This window comes from Bicyclus anynana, chromosome 11 (genome assembly GCF_947172395.1).
Source record: "Bicyclus anynana chromosome 11, ilBicAnyn1.1, whole genome shotgun sequence".
Classification (NCBI taxonomy): domain Eukaryota; kingdom Metazoa; phylum Arthropoda; class Insecta; order Lepidoptera; family Nymphalidae; genus Bicyclus; species Bicyclus anynana.
Window position 1 is genome coordinate 8,541,087 of NC_069093.1, and position 21,201 is coordinate 8,562,287.

General features: G+C 37.9%; 1 protein-coding gene across 1 annotated transcript in view; it reads right to left on the reverse strand.

The window, feature by feature from the left end:
- Positions 1-98: 98 nt before the first annotated feature.
- The window catches only part of LOC112048138 (uncharacterized), a 39,912-nt gene continuing 18,809 nt past the window's right edge, over positions 99-21,201 (reverse strand). Inside the window, exons 2-7 of the mRNA XM_052884151.1 lie at positions 13,879-13,990; positions 9,483-9,658; positions 6,346-6,519; positions 4,442-4,539; positions 3,721-3,822; positions 99-3,032 (exon numbers count right to left, since the gene is read on the reverse strand). Coding sequence (XP_052740111.1) covers positions 2,657-3,032; positions 3,721-3,822; positions 4,442-4,539; positions 6,346-6,519; positions 9,483-9,658; positions 13,879-13,969 — 1,017 coding nt within the window. The 5' untranslated portion in view covers positions 13,970-13,990 and the 3' untranslated portion in view covers positions 99-2,656. The remainder of the gene's footprint in view (positions 3,033-3,720; positions 3,823-4,441; positions 4,540-6,345; positions 6,520-9,482; positions 9,659-13,878; positions 13,991-21,201) is intronic.

Sequence of the window (21,201 nt, forward strand, 5' to 3'; positions counted from 1 at the left end):
TATTTTCTTATTTCACTACAAAACGAAGTGAATTTCCCCAAATTGGGAAAAAAATATCCCGGTTCTCCACTTGAAAAAATAAAAGGAAAAAATAAAGATAAGTGCAGTTTTTATTCATTTCATATTTATTTTCATAGCCCATAACATTATCCCTTTGACACCTATATATTATCCTTACAATTTAATATTTTTTGGAATCCGATAGTCACTCTGCTTATAATAAGTATTTCTAGAGATGGGTAGTAGCAGAACTAAACAATTCCTCTCTCTCTCTTACGATTGGGGACTGGTCTAGAAATGAAATTCAACTTTGATGAGATAACCTATATTAAATGCTTCTTCTTGATTTTTTGGCTCCGCGCATCGCCAGTGTCAAGTGACACATGTTTTGACACAATAAGAGGCCGTACAGACTTATAGACTTATATCTTAGTCAAGTACGTCAAGTACAAACAATTTTTGGATTTACCGCCCAAAAATCGTTCGTACGTTCGTACTGAAATACTAAAGTAGTCCGATTCTAATATTTTGATCTTTGACAAAGGGGTAACGTCTAGCCAGACAGGTCCTTTTATAATTAGTCTGAGGGGAAAATGTATAGTAAGCAGTTAAGCACAGATTTTAAAAGTTCATAACTTATTTTAAATCATCAGCTTAATTTAACGGCCTACTACAGGGTCAAGATTCAGGCCTCCCTCCTTAATAGGACAGGGGATGCTGAGCGTCAACCCACCACGCTGCTCTAATTCGGGTTGGCGGGCTTAGGGTGATAATGTTGTTGTCATTAACGACCACAAGCGGATGATGGTGGAAATATGAACCTCAGTATAGACTCGGGTTACAAATCTCAGACTCTACTCGGCTACACGAATCACGATGGATCCGGCACCCGAACGTTTTTTTGAATGGATGGAATGCTAAGTATTAAGAACCAATACTAGTAAAAGTCAATAAGAAGATCTTAAGGAAAATGACATTAAATAAAATTATAATGTGTGCATTCATTTTTTTTAATAACAATGATGAAAAGTCACAAACAAATTATCAACATCAGAACGTAATATTGCTTAGGATTATTTTCGTTGTATTTTTGGCGATCTTATACATTATACCTACTAATTAATATTTTATTGCACTTAAATCTATGTCTTAATGTTAAAACTTACTTAAATTGGTAGGTACAAAGTAAGCCATAAGACAAAAAACGCTTGAAGATTAGCTAAGGTCGTGAATTCTGATGCTTTAAACAGCTCAAATTGCTTACAGAGTCTTATTTAGGTGTACTAGAGTCATATTTAGGCGTACTAGAGTCATATTTAGGTGTAGCGCTCCGCGGGAATCCTAGTTTTCAAACTCTAGGTACGCTTAACTACATGTAGGTACACCTTAATCAAAATATAGCTTGTTTAGTATGTAATTTAGTTACATCCTACCCTGAGAATTTTGTCTGTCTATTAGTATTAGGACCAATATAAAAGGTTACAGAAATACAACAAAATGCTTCAAGTACAGGTAGGTACTGCCCTGCGCTTATCTCACCACCATACTTTTGGGGGCACTGCCGTCATGCCGTGCTTCATTAGGTATAGTCGGATGCAATCTTTATAAAGTCTTGAAAATATGCTGCGAGTTTCTTTGTGCGCAGGTCATACGTAAAGTTAAGACGCTTGATGCTTGAGGTGGGCGGAAGGCGCGCGCGGGGTGTCGCCCCTACGCAACCGCTGATACTTAAATTTAAAGGACGAAATTCCGAGAAGTATTAAACATCATTACATCCGTCTGTAAATAGTCCTACCTGTCTATGTGTAGTTAATCTAAAAATATTAGTAGTGCCAATACAAATCGTAGGTTATGAGTAATTATATTAACCTTATTTATTAAGTGTTGATAAAACGATATTTATAATCTCATGAAAGTGCATAAAACATAGCTTCATAAGCACCGTTCTGAAATATACAGGTAGGTATTGTTTTTATTACATCTACAAATAAACCTACGTAAGGAAGTAAACAAGAAAGTAATTAGTGAGATTTGTACTTGCCAGATTTGCAAAAGTTTAAAATAATAATTTATATCTATGAATATTAATATGATTCAAAAAGTAATAATTATCGTCGTTTGGATCTCCGGTTAACTCCAGTTATAATGTTACAGTATTTAGGTAGGGACGTAATTTTGTAAAAGATAGAACTTTACAAACTTTAAAAATAAAAAAGTTAAATACAAATTTGCGGGTAGTTTATAATAATCAAATGAAAATGGCTGCACAACTTATGTTGTAATGACTACATTCAAAAGGCAAACGAATTTTCTAGAATAGATTGACTTTACCTGTAGGTATAGGTAAATATTTGCTATTACGCTTATTGAAGTAAACCAAACGAAATCACTACTATTATACAAGCGTTCTATGTTCTGTAACTATTATAATCCATTTGGTAATTTGTATAGTCGGATGCAACTTTATGTCGTCTCCGAAATTTAGCTGCGAGTGACCCTATACGCCCTGGTTAACACATGATGCTCGAAACCGTCAAATATATTGCATCCGACTATATTATTTTTTTTTTTAGGTAAGGTAATAACAGAGATTAGTGAGGGTAGACGTAGGTATTCCTATTTGAATCATATCGAACTATAATTAACATTAACATTGCTACAATTCTGTGGTAAGTTCGTCCTGCGGCCGCCTCGTCATTTCGAAGAGTTCGTCCTCCAACCACACACTCTCCCTCCTGACTATCGGTCGCCTCTCCCACGGGTCTGAGAGGACGATAGTCTCCGTTTCTCTCTCTATTTGGGAATAGCTCGGTGGTCTTCCCGCGTCGCTCCATTCGCTCTGGTTTTCTAAATCTTTGTCTAGAATGTGGCTCTCGTAGGAGGTCGGGGAATATGACGGTGGTTTGAAGGTGGTGAAGGACTGTGTGGTCGTGTCCGAGTCCGACCTCTGACTCGGTGGAGACGGCAGGAAGTTCACCAACTGCCCTTGCTGCTGCTGGCCTACACTCATCCGGCTGTACCGTTTTAAAATTCTGAAAATGAAAACGAATTTTGAAGTTTTCTTATGTTATCGCCGCGTAGCAATGACTTGCGGTACGGACCGCTTCAGTGTGCCCGTGGCGTTCGAGCCGTCCACATCTCTTGTTGTGTAATTCTTTGTGGGTTATTTGGGATAGGCGGGGAGTGACTTGAGTGGAAAAGGGGAGTGTTTGTTAACAGTTAAAGGCGCCTTTAACTCTACACCTACACACATCGTTCACAAGTACGTGACTCCACTCAAGGTCATTCTCTGCCATTCTAGGGTCTTATTTTGGTTACAGTTTGATTTGGTAATTAAGTTGTCCTGACAAGTGTTGTGAACCTTTACCTTTGTTCGACATTAGTTTTCTTATATTTGTCATCACCTTTGAGTCCTATAATACTTAAAATAATAACTTGCTGAAATATTTTTTCCTGTTAACTACCTAATGGTAAGACGAATGTTGCAATGTTTTACTGTTTTAATGTTGTACTGGGTTTGGGAGGTAGCAGATTTCCAGTAAGAAGTGCAAAGCATAATTTTACCAAGCCAAGTGGATTTGAGAATAATTTTGTACGAAATTCAAAGATGCGGTGTACGGTGTAAGCCGTTGAGAATTCTTAGGTCGTATTTTGAATTAATTTAATCTACCTAATGCTTAAAGTTTATAGTAGGTAGGTAATTATAAAATACTTCTGTACCTTTCTGCCCAACTGGCAAGTCGTGGCCATTCCTCTGGAACGACAGGCACTTGTGCCTTGTTAAGCAGAATGAGTAATTTCGCAAGGTCGCTCAGCACACAACTGTAGAAAAAAGATAATAATAATAATAATTGTATAAAATTTCCCATGTTTATATATTTCAATACGTTCTCTACAAAATAGACTCATACTTAATGATCATGTCGCATTATAAAGGTCCTATTATTATGTAATATACTACGAGTGGACACTTGGTTTTCACAAATTCCGCGGGATTTTTCGGGTTAAAACTAGACTATAAGCTGTTAGTGAAAGTCCCTTATAATCCGTTCAGCCGTTTCAAAAATGATCCCGGAGAATTAGACAGACAGACTAAAATTTTATAACTTTATAGGCACTTGGGCAAACTCAATTAATTTGAAATCACAGACACACAATTCAATTTTATATAAATGTATCAGTTTGATTATGCATTGATAGGTCAGTATCATCATTATCAACCCATATTCGGCTCACTGCTGAGCTCGAATCTCTCTCGGAATTAGACGGGTTAGGCCAAATAGTCAAAAAATCCACCACGCTGGCCATATGCGGATTCACAGACTTCACACACGACAGAGAATTAAGAAAATTCTCCGTTATGCTTGGAGGTTCATGCAAGAGGCCTATGTCCAGCAGTGGACGTCCATCGGCTGATAATGATGATGATGAAGTGACAAACCTGTAGGCTACAGCAGCATCGTTGTTTCCAAGTTGGTAGAGCTCTCGCACTTGGTGCCTCGTGTGGTTCAATATTGCTAGCAGAGTGTACGCGTGAGGCTGAAACAAGAAGTAATACTATTAAGTATAATGTGTAAAAGGATCAACATGGTTATTCTGTTTTAATATAGTAATATATCTGCGTGATTTAATCAGAAATGGGGAGATCCGCAGAAGAACCAAAGTCACTGACATAGCTCAGCGAGTCGCGAAGCTGAAGTGGCAATGGGCAGGCCATATAGTTCGAAGAGTCGATGGTCATCGGGGTCCCAAGGTGCTGGAATGGCGACCCCATTGTTGTTGATTTGTTTGGAAGTTCATGCAAGAGTCCTATGTCCAGCAGTAGACGTCCATCGGCTGTTAATGATGATGATAGTAATATCGAATGATAGAATTCAATTATACTATTGCTGTGCAAAATATGTAGTTTCAAAGCACTTAGGTAGGTTACTTCTATGTCTAAAGAAAGGTCAAGTGGCTTGACCGTTTAATTTAAGTCTATTAATTCTTACGTTATTTTTGTTTTTTGACGTGACAACGTCTTATAATTCGATGGAGCCGGCTGCACACTCGAAAAAAGATGACGTCATGCGTCGTTCCCTCGCTCTAGGGCTGCCAACTTTTTTTTACTAAAATAAAGTATATTCTGGTTCATGAAGATTATTAAACAGTATTTTAGAAAAATGAACATTTTCTTTTGAAAAATGCAACTATTCCATCAGTAAATAATTATTTTCTTATGACGTTGTCACGTTCTACTGTCGTCAGTAAACCGACTTTACAGACAATTTTACACAGTCCGAAACATTATGCAATCATAACCCAAAACATTTCGCTGTAAATTTTACAAAAAAGATTTTTAATTCAGATAAAACGACTCACTTAAATATTACTTAACATCGGATTCATTTACATAGTCACGTTAAATTGCGCGTTAAAATTATTCAAAAGATTCTCGTGGAGAAAGCTCTGAATCGCGAACTGATTGTAGGAATTAATCGACTGAACTAAATTGATAGCGGTTCAATATCAATCATCTTTGATACGTGATATATGATACCATTCAGGATACACATACCTACATTAGATATGTGCGAGCGAGCATTTGCGTGATTTGCAAATGGAACTGGTTTATACGACAGTGAGAGTGGTGTGAGGCAAGATCACCTTATAAAACTTTCGAAAGTGATACAGAGACGGTATCGTATGGCCTTTGTGTATGACAAACGTTTGAATCAAATTACTTACTAATGCGTACCTAATTAATATGTTTTATTTACATGATTGTTTAGTTTAGAAATCCTTAGGAAATGTGTTAGGTTACGTTTAGCTCTCTTATAGATTATTGATTAAAGAAGCAGTCCACGTTTAAGGATCTAGGTTTTAGGATCTAGAATTCTAGATATATCCAATATAAATTTACTCATAAACAGTCCAACTGTTTGTCATTAAATTTTTTTAACACTTGCAAGAAAGTCTTAAAAGTACGTGGAGTCTATAGTGTCCCATTTTTGACATTGGTTTTCTTACGCTTGTTGAAGTATCATTAGGCTAAAAGGGTCTTCGTCTAAAGCCTACTCTAATATTTTTCTGGGTTTTTTAACGCTCGCCTGATAGTCTCAGCTTTGTTGTTGACAATTCAATATATAGATAGGTATATGAACTCACTCGTAAACAGTCCAGCTGTTTATGAAACTTTCGTGCATTTAATGTTTCCCTGGGTCTTCTAAAGTTCGCCTGATAGTCTTAATAGACCTGTATCTAAATGCTATGAACAACTGTCAACTTTAATGGAATGCGGAAAAGAAGGGGTCTTTATAGCCCCAGTTTTGTTGTTGACAACTCAATATATAGATATGAACTCACTCGTAAACAGTCCAGCTGTTTGTGGAACTCCCGCAGCTGCGCGTCATCGTCTCGATGCGGCTGTGGCAGTGGCTGGGCCTGCGCCCGCGCGCCGCCGCGACACCGCGTGTAGGCAGCTATAGCCGCCACCAGCGCTATGCACACCAGCGCACCGCATGCCCCGCCCACTAACACCTGTGAACAACGGTATTGCACTTTTTTATAATGTAAGCTGACGCCGCGCAGTTTTACCCGCGTGGTTCCCGTTTCCGTAGGAATACGAGGATAATTTATAGCTTGTAGCCTTCCTCGATAAATGGGCTATCTAACACTGAAAGAATTTTTAAAATCGGGCCAGTAGTTCCGGAGATTAGCGCGTTCAATCAAACAAACAAACTCTTCAGTTTTATAATATTAGTATAGATATAGGCTTGTGCTTGACTACAAGCATTAATGCGGTTTAAGTTGGTGCGCGCTTACCTATACTTACAGCCTTTCTTGATGAGTACTGTTTACCAACAAACAAATTAAAAATATATGTATAAATCACTAATCATTTCACATCTAATAATAATTATAGTTAACTTGTTCTTATATTGATGAAAATAAATTGGATTAATAAGCTTAGAACAATTAGACATAGTTGATATATTTTTTAAAACATTTTATAAACAAACCATACATCTCCATACATCATTCAAATTAATAAGTTATGAAATGACATGCGTTTTCTACCTTCATTTCTAATTTCTCTGTTGGTAAACAGTACTCATCAAGAAAGGTATAGAAGATTTTTGGCATGAGTGTATCAGTAGGGGCGCCCCCGAGATCGTGAGTTAAAAAGCCCTAGGCCATTTTCGCCGGCGAAGACGCTGTGTAGCTTGTGTTTGTGTTGCCTGGGAAGCATTGTCGTTCGTTATGTCATCGTCAGGATCGTAAAGGACGTTTTTGGGCGTCTAGACTAGATCTACAATCGGCTTTCTTAAAGGTTATTTATTGTATTTGACACTGCAAGAATCTCTTAGATGATTAACCTCAAGCTGATAATTTTACTGAGAATTTCTTGAAAGAAAGAAAAGCACAATATTTTAAGGCAGGCAGGCAGCTTCGGATCACGAAGCCATACTTCCTGATCCGAACTCCGAAGCTACATAGGTTAAGCACTGGACCAATGACTCAGTTCTTGTTTTATGGTCTTTACGAACAATGCTTTCAGTCCTATCCTGTATAATGCTAAAATATTTCCAAGGGACGATGGTCGTTATTTATATGCCATGTTTCGGTATATATCACGTTCTTAACATTCCCACATTTATCATCAAAATGTAGGTAATGTATGCTTGTCCGAAAAAATGCCGTGAGAAAAATGTCTACAATATACAAGACGTTGTACAGATGTGAAAATATTTATCTGCAAAAGTTATTCGTCATACATATTCTAATAAATCTAGGATGTATAGTGTAATAGGTAGATATGTGGATAAAAGAACTATGAGATAGCTAACTGCTAAGTGGAAATATTATTTCGCATGGTTACAATTTAACAAAACTTTTGGTAAAACATATTTTTCATAATTTGTCCTTTTAACATACTTAAAAGAAATAACCAACGAAATTTTCCATTAAGATTTCTCAACGAATACTTACCTACTTACCAAAGTAAATGGGTATTGCATCATTTTTATTCCATGCAAACATCAAGGCGGATTTGTTTGTTATTTTGTGACCCATATTCGTTCGTACGAGTACACGCCTGTTGTATATTATGTAGTTTTTTACTCCCTAGCGGCATCTGCATTTCAAATTATCTCGCTGTTTGTAGTGAATGAACCGGTGATGTCGTAATCCTACTTCTCCGAGATTATGGAGCTTCTGCCTTCTCTAATACTTTATACGGTATCTCGACTCTAATGACACACTATTTACCATGTCCTATTAATGTTTTGCAAAGCGTAAGCTTTCTGTGAACTTTTTCAGCGTATATAGCTACTTTTAAGAGTTTATTACTGTACTCAAGCTTAGTAAAGTAAAGTGAGATGCCTACTTGAAAATGTACGACACTTTTTCTACTTTTGTGTAGTATAACAGAGTAGGGCAATCTTTCCTCCTACAATATGGAAGAGCAAATAAGTATTGTAAAGAGAATCACATGAAACGTGGCGTGTTTGTTGGACGTGTCTGTCTGGATAAATGAAAGCCTTTGTCTGCAAGGATCTTTCTTAGATGATCAACCTCAAGCTGATAATTTTACTGAGAATTTCTTGAAAGAAAGAAAAAGCACAATATTTTATACCAGGCTTAGGCCACAAAGCCATACCTCCTGATCCGAAGCCACATAGGTTAGGACCAATTACTTAGTTCTTGTTTAATGTTATTACCCATGCCTCGAATGTGCCTACTGGGTGCTAATGCCAGGATACAGAGATTCAGATGGTATTATACTGAAGATAATTAGCACTGGCTTTCAATAAACTGACTTCATCATAAGTTATAGCAGGGCATCAAACCTGGTGCAGTGGTTTACGAAACGTTTCCGTGGCCCAGTCATCCAGCGATGAGTAGGATCAACGTGGGTTGTCGGTTGAAGTCTATAACCTCCCTGTGGTGAGGAGAAAATCCATCCATTTCCTCAAGTAAAAGAGTCATCATGTGCTAAAGCGATAATAAAATAATGCTCCAAAAAAATATTCAACCCATATTCGGTTCACTGCTGAGCTCAAGTCTCCTCTCAGAATGAAAGGGGTTAGGCCTATAGTCCACCACACTGGCCCAATGCGGATTGGCAGATTTCACATACGCAGAGAATTAAGATAATTCTCTGGTATGCAGGTTTCCTCACGATGTTTTCCTTCACCGATTGAGACACGTGATATTTAATTTCTTAAAATGCACACAACTGAAAAGTTGGAGGTGCATGCCCCGGATTGGATTCGAACCCACACCCTCAGGAATCGGAGGCAGAAGTCATATCCAAGGGCTATCACGGCTCTAATAAAAAAATATTACCGTTCAAAAAATTAACATGTTAATTCTCTCCATGTCTGTTAATCTGCATTTCGCCAGCGTGGTGGACAATTAACCTCCCCCCCTATCCCCTCTCATTCTGAGAGGAGATTTGTGCTTAGTAAGCCAAATATGGGTTGTTAATAGTTACTAACTTCATTATAAGTAGAAGCGGGGTAGCACACCCGGCCCATGAGGTGGTCGTCGTGGGCCCAGCTCTCGCGCGTGCCCGCGGGGCACTCGTGGGCGCACACTCCGCCCGGCCAGACGAGCAGACGAGCGCACTTGACGCACCCGTCCGCCGCGCAGCGCACGCACTCGGGGCCGCATCCTGGAAATTGGAATTATTTACGCGCTTTTAATTTAACTACTTGAAATATTCGAAAGGACATTGAACCTTTCACTCTTCATAAAGGTCGCCATTGACGATCAATTATTTACGTTTCTGAAAAGCAAACGGCAGTACCGACGCGTACTATACAAGTCATGTACAGTGACCAACACACGATCAATTATAGTCGTGGGTGCTACAGAAACGTGAGAATAATTGACCTCTGTGTCTGTGGCATAATCGTCGCCATTTTTTACGCACGATGAAAGTCGTATGTAGTGGTAAGGAGCACATAGACGAACAAAAATTAATGTCAACATGGTACCCAAAGTATCACGTATGTCGATATTTACTTCAAAATATCTTGGTAGCGTGTCACTTTAGGGTACCTTCCTAGTTACTTGACATTTTTCGTTCGTCTATTGTATCTATATGTATGACTTTCATAATACGTTGGGTCAGTCAATTAAATTTTGACCATAATTTCAAGATTTTTTCAATATAATATTCCTACATATATTTTTTGACCTCAGCACCAGGGTTTGAGCGAGCGCAGAAGTATCGCCTGATGGGGCCCGAAGGCAGAAGCAGAATAGATGGGTGGAACGACTATGTAAAAGCGTCTTATCTGAGACTCAGACCTCGGCTTAGAGAGCCGTTCTGGAAGGGTGTTTTGGCCTGAGTGTATCAATCCGGGCACTCCCGCGAAAAGTTGTGAGTTAAAAGCCCACGTTCGGCTATTTCATCAATAGAATTATAAATTGCTATAGTACAGTCATTGTAGGCCAAACCTAGCCTCAACCTCCGATTTTGGCCTTCTCCTCCTCCTCCAAAAGCGCAAGATGGCACTATGTCCCTTTTGTTTCTTAAGATATCTTCCATCTACTCACCAATTTTCAGGGAAATCGATGGAGGTTCAACGAAAACGGAGGTGAAAAGCCCCATTCACTGTACTACTTGTTCTACACCCTGGAACCTTAGAAAGAAACGAAACTTAACGAAACTTAGAACGCGTAAAAAGTTGTTAGATGATTGAAAAATAATTAAATAACCATTTTTTATTTAGAGTCGTAACAACACCCAATACTACTTTACGGAAACATAATAAGAACATATTTATCATCTTACGTGATAGGAAATTCGTAACATTAACATTACACAACTGATATTAATTTCAACGATTTCCAAAGGGAAAGCGGGTGCGCTTACGATTAGTGTGCCGTTCAATTAACGGGACTGGCCGATCGACAGCCTCTGTATTTTATTCACATACTATCGAGCATGAGGCTGAGATGGCCAGATCTTCGTCGTTTTATGAAAGATGAAAGTTATCCCCTTTCTACTACCGCTAAAGCTTTCTTCTTGTCCTTTTTTCCTTGTTTGTTAGTGGCTTTGGAAGGTAATAAAGGTTTTAACCTTAATCGCTTTGATGGACCTTTTCATGCCCTTCAATTAACGGGACTCAGCCTCAGTATTTTATTCACATAGAGCATCTTCGTTATTTTATAAAAGATGAAAGTTAAGTCCTTGTTCATACCACCGCATTAAATACCAATGTATGGCCTTTAGACCTTTTTTTTCTTTGTTATTTTAAAAAGCGAATTTTTGTGCTTTCTTCGAGATAATCATGTCCTTAGTCGTCAAATACTTAGCTTCATGGCAACCATTTGCCAAAAATCCTTAGTGGTAATATTTTTCAAGGTGTACTATGGCATTTTCATTCATAGTTACTCTAAAGTTAGGGGTAAGTAGGTAAGCCCGATATAGCCACACACATGATATTCATTTTCTAAAAATTGAATCCTTGACAAACATGCTTCTTTTGGAAAATGAGGAAGGTGTGGCTATTACAGGCTCTTAGAGTATTATTACACAGTACGCACACTATAACATCTTTGTGTCAATGTTTGAACTGGCTCTGCTATTGTTTCTAGAAAATGCTTTTTTCCAACGTATCCACACTCTGTATTAGTACCCTTATATAATTATTGGTTAGTTTAATTTTTTAGTTTTTGTTTACTTTATAACTATTGAGCAACAATGAATTGATGCTATTATGAAAGTCCAGTTCAGTCAGGGCCATTGTCAAGCAAGGGCATTAGTGGCATTAGGTAACACGAAAAATTGGAGGCCCTTTATAATAATACTACACGACGCTCCGCGGTTTCATCCGCCTAGTTGCCGTTCTGAGAATACTATAGACTATGACACTCACAAATGAGGTGGCTTTTACAAAACCACAAACGTTTACCTCTTTACAATATTAGTACTTACAGATTGTAGGTGAGAAATAATAAATTGTATATGTAATTGAGAGTAATGGTAATAAATAAATTAATTAAACAAATAAAAAAACCCGACTTCATAAACTATAAAAAAACTGAAAAATCAGGCTCAGTCCAGAAGTGTAGAAAATAATTAGAAAATAGACCTTTTCTTTTATTCGGAAAATTAAACCCACGTTCGCGTTTCTGAGCTTCTGAATTAGTTCTATGAATCTTTCAAGACTTCAACCAAGGCACCTATTAAATGCAACAAGTTTTTGGAGAGGTATCTAGTCTAGTTTTTGGAGAATTAGTCTATAGTCTCTAAATAGATAAAATAAATTATTTGTAGACACAGTAATGTAACTACGAAACGTAAGTAGATATAACGCGTTTACTGCAATAAAACAATTATTTAAATATTCTCCAAGCACGGACTAGCTAATGGAAATATTGCAAATTTTAAGCGTCACAAGGTATAAAATTTATTTCTCGCAACAAAGTGAAGATGTCCTCGTATAAAAAGAATTCTCTAGTGAATAGTAATAAGCTCTATTCGCCTTTTTGTATTCTGAATAGCAGATGAAGCTTCATTTCACATCGATCATCTAAGCGTTATTTATTGTTGCTACGTATTATACTTAGGCAGTTTATTTTATTGTTTTGTGAGTGTACTTTGTATTTACTTAAAATACTATGTATTAGATAAATTATTCAATGTTGTTTTTTGCAGCTTTCCTACTTCACATTGATTCATATAGAGCAAGCTTGAGATGGAGAGCATCTAAGGCAGTGATTCCCAGAGTGGTCTATATCGACCCCTAGGGGTCTATGTCAGCGAAAACAATTTGGGGTCCATTAAATGAAAATGGTTTCCACGATAGTGGTTCATAACACATACTGATAGTACCTATTTTTTAGATCATATTATCTTATAATATCAAAACATATACATTTTAAAAGTAACTATGAAGTAAAAAAAATATTATATATTTTCATAAAATTATGTAAGTTGTAGGATAAAGAAAATCAATGTCAAATAAGTAAGGGGTCTACCCAACACGGAAAAACATGGCAAGGGGTCTACGACACAAAAAAGTTTGGGAAACTCTGATCTAAGAGGTCTCTAACGACGTGTCCAAACCGACCCTGCCGGCTGCCGCGCGACTATAGTTGAGCTATATTCGATGTAGACCACAAATCAGGTGCAAGCAGGTGTCAACAACCTATTGGAAACTTCCGAAAATCGAACCAAATGTTACTTATCCACGAAACTGATAAGAAATGTCCGCTCATTGGGTTACGGTTGTCAAAACTGTACTCATCGTCACAAAAATAATACGAATTTTTTTAATTAAAGCGATTTTTCTTTCATATTACATATTGGACGATTAAATCAAGTACCAGAGAACAGTATAAAAGTATTATTTATATTGTATAAATAAGAAAAGGTAAAAATATTTTCGTGTTTTTTAAAAATTTGACAACCCTATTCATGGTAATTATTCGTTTGTTTACATCGAGTATTTACCAACTGAACTCTAGTATTCGTCCGCGTCGGCGTCCAAATCACAGATATAAGAGGTAACTAGATTTATAGTGTCAATTCTTTGTATTGAAACCCAAGCGTACCCAGGGGCGTGGCCTAAATGGCTGTTTAATATTTAATGAAAAATGAAATAAGTCACCCTTACTTTAGAGTTGAATATTATTTATTCCTTTTGTCACAGAACGAAACAAGACTGCTAGTACATGCGCGGACACGCTTGCGATGCTCCGCACACGCAGGTGCACGCGGGCCACGCCTCCTTGCTACTTCTATTGCTAAAAGCGTTAGCTTTTAGCGTTGTCTGTTCTGTGGTCCAAATACAGCGCGGAAATCGCGCGCAGCGTGCCACTCACGATTGCCGCGCTATGTGTGGACACGCCCTAAGAGTAATAAAGGGACTCACTCACGTGTGTCGTTGATGTACGGCGCGTCGGCCGGCCGGAGCTGAGCGTGCGCGCCCGCCGAGAGCAGCGCCAGCGCCACCAGCACCTCGCTCATCGCATGAGACCCATTGTGTATTCTACAAAACATAACATTCATTATAGACATTCGAAGTTACATAAATTCCCACCAAGCTGAAAATCAGTAAGATTGATTAAAATATGATCTACACTTATAATAAATCTGTAGAGAGGTCAATTCTGTACATGAAATATATTTCCAAAATAACTATCAGGGGGTGATTAGTGATCGATAATAATGCCAAAAATGCAAGGAGTAAAATTTTTGTCTGTCTGTCTGTCTGTATGTTCGTTATAGAAACAAAAACTACTCGACGGATTTTAACGAATCTTGGTACAAAATTATACTCCATACTCTTGGGCTGGTTATAGTATACTTTTCATCACGCTACGACCAGTGTGCGATCAGCAATGAAGGGAAATGTTGGGAAAACGGGAGTAGGTACTTCATTTTTACAGCGATACTACTGTAAGGGCTGGATTAAAGAGGTCTAAGGGCGGGCGAAGTCGCGGGCGTCCGCTAGTTAAAAATAAAATTTGTTGCAGCCTTATCTGGCCACACACATCTCTTCTTGCGCATATAATCGCGACGCACCATACTAGTCCTTTGAATCGCGTTCGCGCTGACAAAATTAGGAACGGTGGACAGGAAGAGCGGCATAAAATGCTGCAGGACCAGTACCATGGTCCCACTACATCTCTGCTTACTTCCCTCGCTACTTCCTTTGCCACTCGTGCGGTGTGTACTGACGGGTTAAGCTAGTAGTTAACTATCTTATAACAATAATTAAGTACATATTTTTTTTAATTATTTTTTCTTTAAAACTATTTTAAGCAATAATCACACTAATATTATACAGGCGAAAGTTTGTGTGTATGTTTGTTCCTCATTTACGCTGCGGCTACTGAAGCGCATTGGCGGCTCTTGGCTACAATCTCACCTGATGGTAAGTGATGATGCAGTCTAAGATGGAAGCGGGCTAACTTGTTTAGAGGAGGACGAAAATCCACACCCTTTTCAGTTTCTACACGATATCGTACCGGAACACTAAATCGGAGAGTGGTAACTAGCCACGGCCGAAGCCTCCCACCAGCCAAACTACAAGCCACTCTGATACACATAGGCTACTTTTCATCCCGGAAAAATACATGGTTTCCGCGGAATTTATGACAAAATGAATTCCACGCGGACAAAGTCACGGGCGTCCGCTAGTTTTTACAATAAATTTAAAAGTAAGAAAATAGTAACCATTATTAATTACTAGCGGACGCCCGCGACTTCGTCCGCGTGAAACTCGATGTGAACTTTCAACTACCTCTACCCTACCGCTACCCTACCCTACCCTACCCCTACCCTACCCCTACCATACCCTACCCTACCCTTACCCTACACCTAAAAAAAAAAAAAGTAAAAAGTATCCTATGTCCTTCTCCTGGCTCTGAGCTACCTCCCTGCCAAATTTCAGCTAAATCGGTTCAGCCGTTTTTGAGTTATAAGTGGAGTAATTAACACGATTTTCTTTTATTTGTATATATAGACTAGCGGACGCCCGCGACTTCGTCCGCGTAAAAATTGATGTAAACTTCTCTACCTCTACCTTACCCTGCTTGTAAACCTACCCAACCCTACCCTACCCTACCCCTACCTTACTCCTACCCTACCGCTAACGCTAACCCTACCCTCCCCCCACCTTACCCCTACCCTAACCCTACCCGTAACCTATCCATACCCTATCCTACCCTATCCCTACCCTACCCCTACCCTACCCCTACCTTACTCCTACCTTACCGCTAAGCCTAACCCTTCCCTACCCCTCCCTTACCCCTACCATACCCGTACCCTACCCGTACCCTACCTTACCCTACCCTATCCTATCTCTACCCTCAGCAAAATTGGTCCAGCCTTTTGTGCGTGGTGCAATGACCAAAAGACTATAATTTCCCAAGCGACTTCTATGCTAATACATACTATAAGGAGGTCAAGTTTGTGTGGTTGTCGGGGGTAATCTCTGGATCTATTGGACCGATTTGGACAATTCTTTTACCAATAGAAAGCTACATTATTTGCGAGTGAGAATTTTTCCGACTTTCAGAAATTTTATATTATCTCCGAAACTATCTGACTAATTAACATACTATAAAGGGCAAATCTTATCTCCATAATATCCATATATAAGGATTTAAGTTTAATAGTATAAATAATGACGTAAATCTAAGTATATAAAATTAAAATTTTTTAAAACACTAAAGTTACTCTATCTGCTAAAATATAAAAGATAGATATATGGTGTCGCGGACTTTTTTGTAGAACTTTTAAAGGTTCAAAAAGCCTCTATACATTTATTTCAGTTGAGGCAGCGCAATGGTTGAGGCAGCGCATGCGAATAAGTAAGTTTTTCGGTCCGACCTGTAAGAGAAAACCCGCGATAACTCAGTAGTTATATATGATAGAAATATAAAACTATAGTCTATAGCACTCCCCGATAACGTAGCATTCTACTGGTGAAATTTTTAAAATCGGAACCGAATTTTTAAAATCGGACCAATAGTTCCGAAGATTACCCCATTTCAAAGAATTGTTACAAACTTACAAACTTTACCTCTTTAAAATATTAGTATAGATATAGATTATACAGTCCATAAATTACATTCAGCTGTATTCGGAGGTTACTTAAAAAAGTAAGAAGTGTTTTTGAAGACACTCATTCTCAAAGCTCTCTCCTCTTAAAAGCACATGTAAAGGCGATAAAATGCACGATGTCTATTTATAAATGTGGAATCGTTTGGAGGGTTGTTGCTTTGAGCCATCTGTGAATGCCTCTTGGGAATGATATGGAGGTCAGAGTGAAGGATGCAGAAAGGTCAAGTATTATTAACGATTTCATAAATTTTACATTGGTAAATATAAAAAAATCCTGACAATATTTCGAGTACAGATAATGTACTACTAAAGTAGAAGATAGTACAGCTGATAAACAAAACATAAAACAGGTAAATGATGATGATGTTTGTAATAATTATATATTAGGGTGTTTTAATTATTTAACTATCAAAGTTGTCAAAAACATCTCTCAGACTCGAATTGAGAGCCTCCTTCTTTTTTTGAAGTCGGTTAAAACATCGTCGTTATCAACACATATTCGGCTCACTGCTGAACTCGAGTCTCTTCTCAGAATGAGAGGAGTTAGGCCAATAGGCCACCACGCTGGCCCAATGCGGATTGGCAGACTTCACACAGATAAATCAGATAACTAAGAAAATTCTCTGGTATGCAGGTTTCCTCACGATGTTTTCCTTCACCATTTGAGACACGTGATCTTAAATTTTCTTAAAATGCACACAACTGAAAAGTTAAAACATCCTACGAAAGACATACTAGCGAAATAAACTATTTTTTTTTTTATTTATTTATTTTTTTATTTTTTTTTTACTAGCGGACGTTATTAGATATACTAGCGGACGTCCGCGACTTCGTTCGCCCTTTGGACCTCTTTAATCCAGCCCTTACAGTAGTATCGCTTTAAAAATGGAGTTACTTTTCCCGTTTTCCTACTGATCGTAGCGTGATGAAAGTATACTATAACCTGCCAAGAGGTATGAAGAATAATTGTACCAAGTTTCGTTAAAATCCGTCGAGTAGGTAGTTTTTGTTTCTATAACGAACATACAGACAGACGGACAGACAGACAAAAATTTTACACATTGCAATTTTGGCATCAGTATCGATCACTAATCACCCCTGATAGTTATTTTGGAAATATATTTCATGTACAGAATTGACCTCTCTACAGATTTATTATAAGTATAGATAAAATTTTATATACTTGTAAAAGTAGCGTTAACACTAATAGTTAGCGACTACAGTGGGTCAAACCGTTTTGGTGTAATATAACAGTAAGAACCGGTTTGCAGATTAGTTGACATTGGCATTCGCGGCATGCTACAACTCGCGAGTAACATGCCCACACATTTCACAAAGCATGTTATAACTCCATTGTTATATCAAAAGTATGCGTCAGAATACCATAATTAGCATAACTATATTATATTACGTTACTGCCATTTACTTTCGACATAGATTGGAGTTGTTTTCGCAGCGGCCAACCATAATTTGTATTGTTGAGCCTTACGTCATAACTGTTCGCAGTGTTATGTGGACGCGTTTACTATTGTATTATATTTGAATATTATATTATTACTAGCGGACCCGGTCAAGCTTCGCTTTGACTTTTGTGCAATTCTTCCCTATCATACCCCTACCCTACCCTACCCTAACAAAAGGTTAGTGTCAAACAAAAGTAGTACGGTTACACTGCTTTTTTTCGGAATCAGAATAATTAATTAAACACAAACAAACAAACAAACAAACAAACAAACAAACAAACAAACAAACATACAAACAAAGTTTTCCTCTTTATAATATTAGTATAGAAAAGTTTTATTCTAACAATGTATTGTTATTTATACTTATCTACAAAAGTATCTATATTTATAAATGCCCTGCAATAATAAATATCACAGTTCCTGCGGTCAGTGATTAATGTAAATGAACGCAAGCTTCACCTACATCAAAATAAATGTATGAATCTACGTCATACTCACTGGTACCTATATCAGAAGCTCATTGTGATTCATGTGACCCATAATTACCAGGATACCGCGTTGACGTTAATACTGTTGTCATTCAATTCCAATTAACTGAGCTTTGGTTTACTGTACGAAGCCTGGATATCCATTCTTGGTATTGTGTATAATGTTCTTTATTTGTGTATTTGCTATATTTTCGTAAGAACATGGTTACTTACCGTTTTGTGCTGAACAAAGAAACATTCGAGCATACGACCGATAGGGTAGATATTGTTTATTTCTAATCCTATATGTATATTGTTATAACAAATAATTCTTTAAAATTTGGCAATGGAAGCGAGCTAATTTGTTCGGAGGAGAATGAGAATCCACACCCCTTTCGGTTTCTACACGACATCGTTCCGGATCTAAATCGCTTGGCGGTACGACTTTGCCGGTAGGGTGGTAACGGCCGAAGCTTTCCACCAGCCAGACCTGGACCAATTAAGAAAAGCTCAATCGGCCCAGCCGGGGATCGAATCCAGGACCTCCGTCGTGTAAATCAACCGCGCATTCCACTACACCACCGAGGCCGTAATTGTAATGGCTGTGCCATGTGTCGATGTATATGTTAATGTTTTTTAGACGCACTCGACTTTTTCCATGTGAAATTTAGTTTTTTACAAATCCTGCAAAACTATGGATTTTCGGGATAAAAACTAGCGTTACTAAACTTGACTATGTGTTAATTTGCGACGTAATCTACGTACCTTTCGAATTTCTGTCAAGTGCATGAAAGAATAGATTGTATGAATGAAGTCCATACAAACATTCGCGTTTTTGACGTGACGACGTCTTATAATTCGATGGAGCTTGCACACTCGAAAAAAGATGACGTCATGCGTCGTTCCCTCGCGAGTTGCTAACTTTTTTTACAAGAAATAAAGTATATCTGAAATATTTTTTCAAATCAGACCAGTAATTCCTGAGATTAGCGCGTTCAATCAAACAAACAAACTCTTCAGCTTTATATATTAGTATAGTAAAGGTTAATTTTTTGAACTTGATTTCATTTGCTTTTTTTTATTTGTGCACAAACCACAAATACCGTGTACAGCAAAGTCCGCCTTCGATCCGTTGGCATGTAGGTTAGCAAATACCGTGACAACTTCCTTGTGGATAACAACTAACGCCTGTGTAATCTAGATTTTAGTAATTAAAAAACTATTGTGGTACAATATCCAGTCAGGTATGGTAGATAGGATAATAAAAACCAACATTTTGGATAGTAGTGCAATAATCGTGTACCTCTGTTATCTAAGCCTAGACTAATGCCTAGACTAATACCTAGTCTAATAATTCTCTTTTTAAACGCATTATTTGTTTAAACTGGATACATAAAGTAGATATAAACATACCTATATATTTGCATTACTTCTTTCGACGGCCTTCCATAATGAAAATAACTCAAAAACTTTTCGAAAGCATTTACAGCGTGTAAAAACGTAAAATAAAAACAAACTAGTTTTTCGCGTTTGATATAATATTATAGTATGGAATATTCAATTTACATATTAAATAGGCACATACGGGATTAATTGTTTCTAAAGAGTTTTTATGTAAGGATCCAACTGTCTACTAAATAGTAGACAGTTGGATCCTTACGTAAAAGATGTAACTTAAAACACAACATGCACGTTGTTAAAATTTCAAAAGGGACATTCAACATGGATTTATATAACGCCTGCAATCAAGAGGAAGGCAACTAAATGGAACTCAGCCAAGCAGAAGGAGTTTAATATGAACGATTGCGTTACTGGCAATTAAAGTCTTCATTATGTTTTAGCTATTAACCCACATTTTGATTAAGTATTATACTGTAGCCCACATGCTCTATAAGGTGTGACATTTGGCAATGCTATTTGGAGTTAAGTGGAGTGGTGTTGACTTGTACCTACGGAAACTACTCGTATTATGTATTCTGTGGTGTTTATTCCATTGTATTTATATATGTTACGCTCGAAGATCGAAAACGCTCAGTGAGCGGAAAATTAGCTCACAACGCGTTGTGGTCTCAGTAAAACATCCTCATGGCGAAATTCGTGTTATGGCTCTAATGAAAACGCGCACGACGCGTTGTGGCGAAATTCGTGTAATGGCTGACATGTTATTCAATCTCAACTCGTTGTGGTAATGAAGAAAAGCCAAGTTCGATCCCCGGCTGGGCCGATTGAGGTTTTCTTAATTGGTCCAGGTCTGGCTGGAGGGAGGCTTCGGCAGTGGCTAGTTACCACCCTACAGACAAACAATTTAGCGTTCCGGTACGGTGTTATGTAGAAACCGAAAGGGGTGAGGATTTTCATCCGACAAGTTAGTCCGCTTCAATCTTAGATTGCATCATCACTTACCATCAGGTGAGATTGCAGTCAAGGGCTAACTTGTAAAAAAACGATTGGAGAGTAAAAACTAAAGATCACATTCTTATCGGTACGTACCCATATAAATTAATATTATAAAGCTAAAGAGTTTGTTTGTTTTATTGAACGCGCTAATCATAGGAACTACTGGTCCGATTTGAAAAATTATTTCAGTGTTAGATAGCCCATTTATAGAGGAAGGCTATAGGCTATATATTATCCCCGTATTCCTACTCAAACGGGCACGGTTGAAACCGCGCGGCATCAGCTAGTAAAGAACATAAAT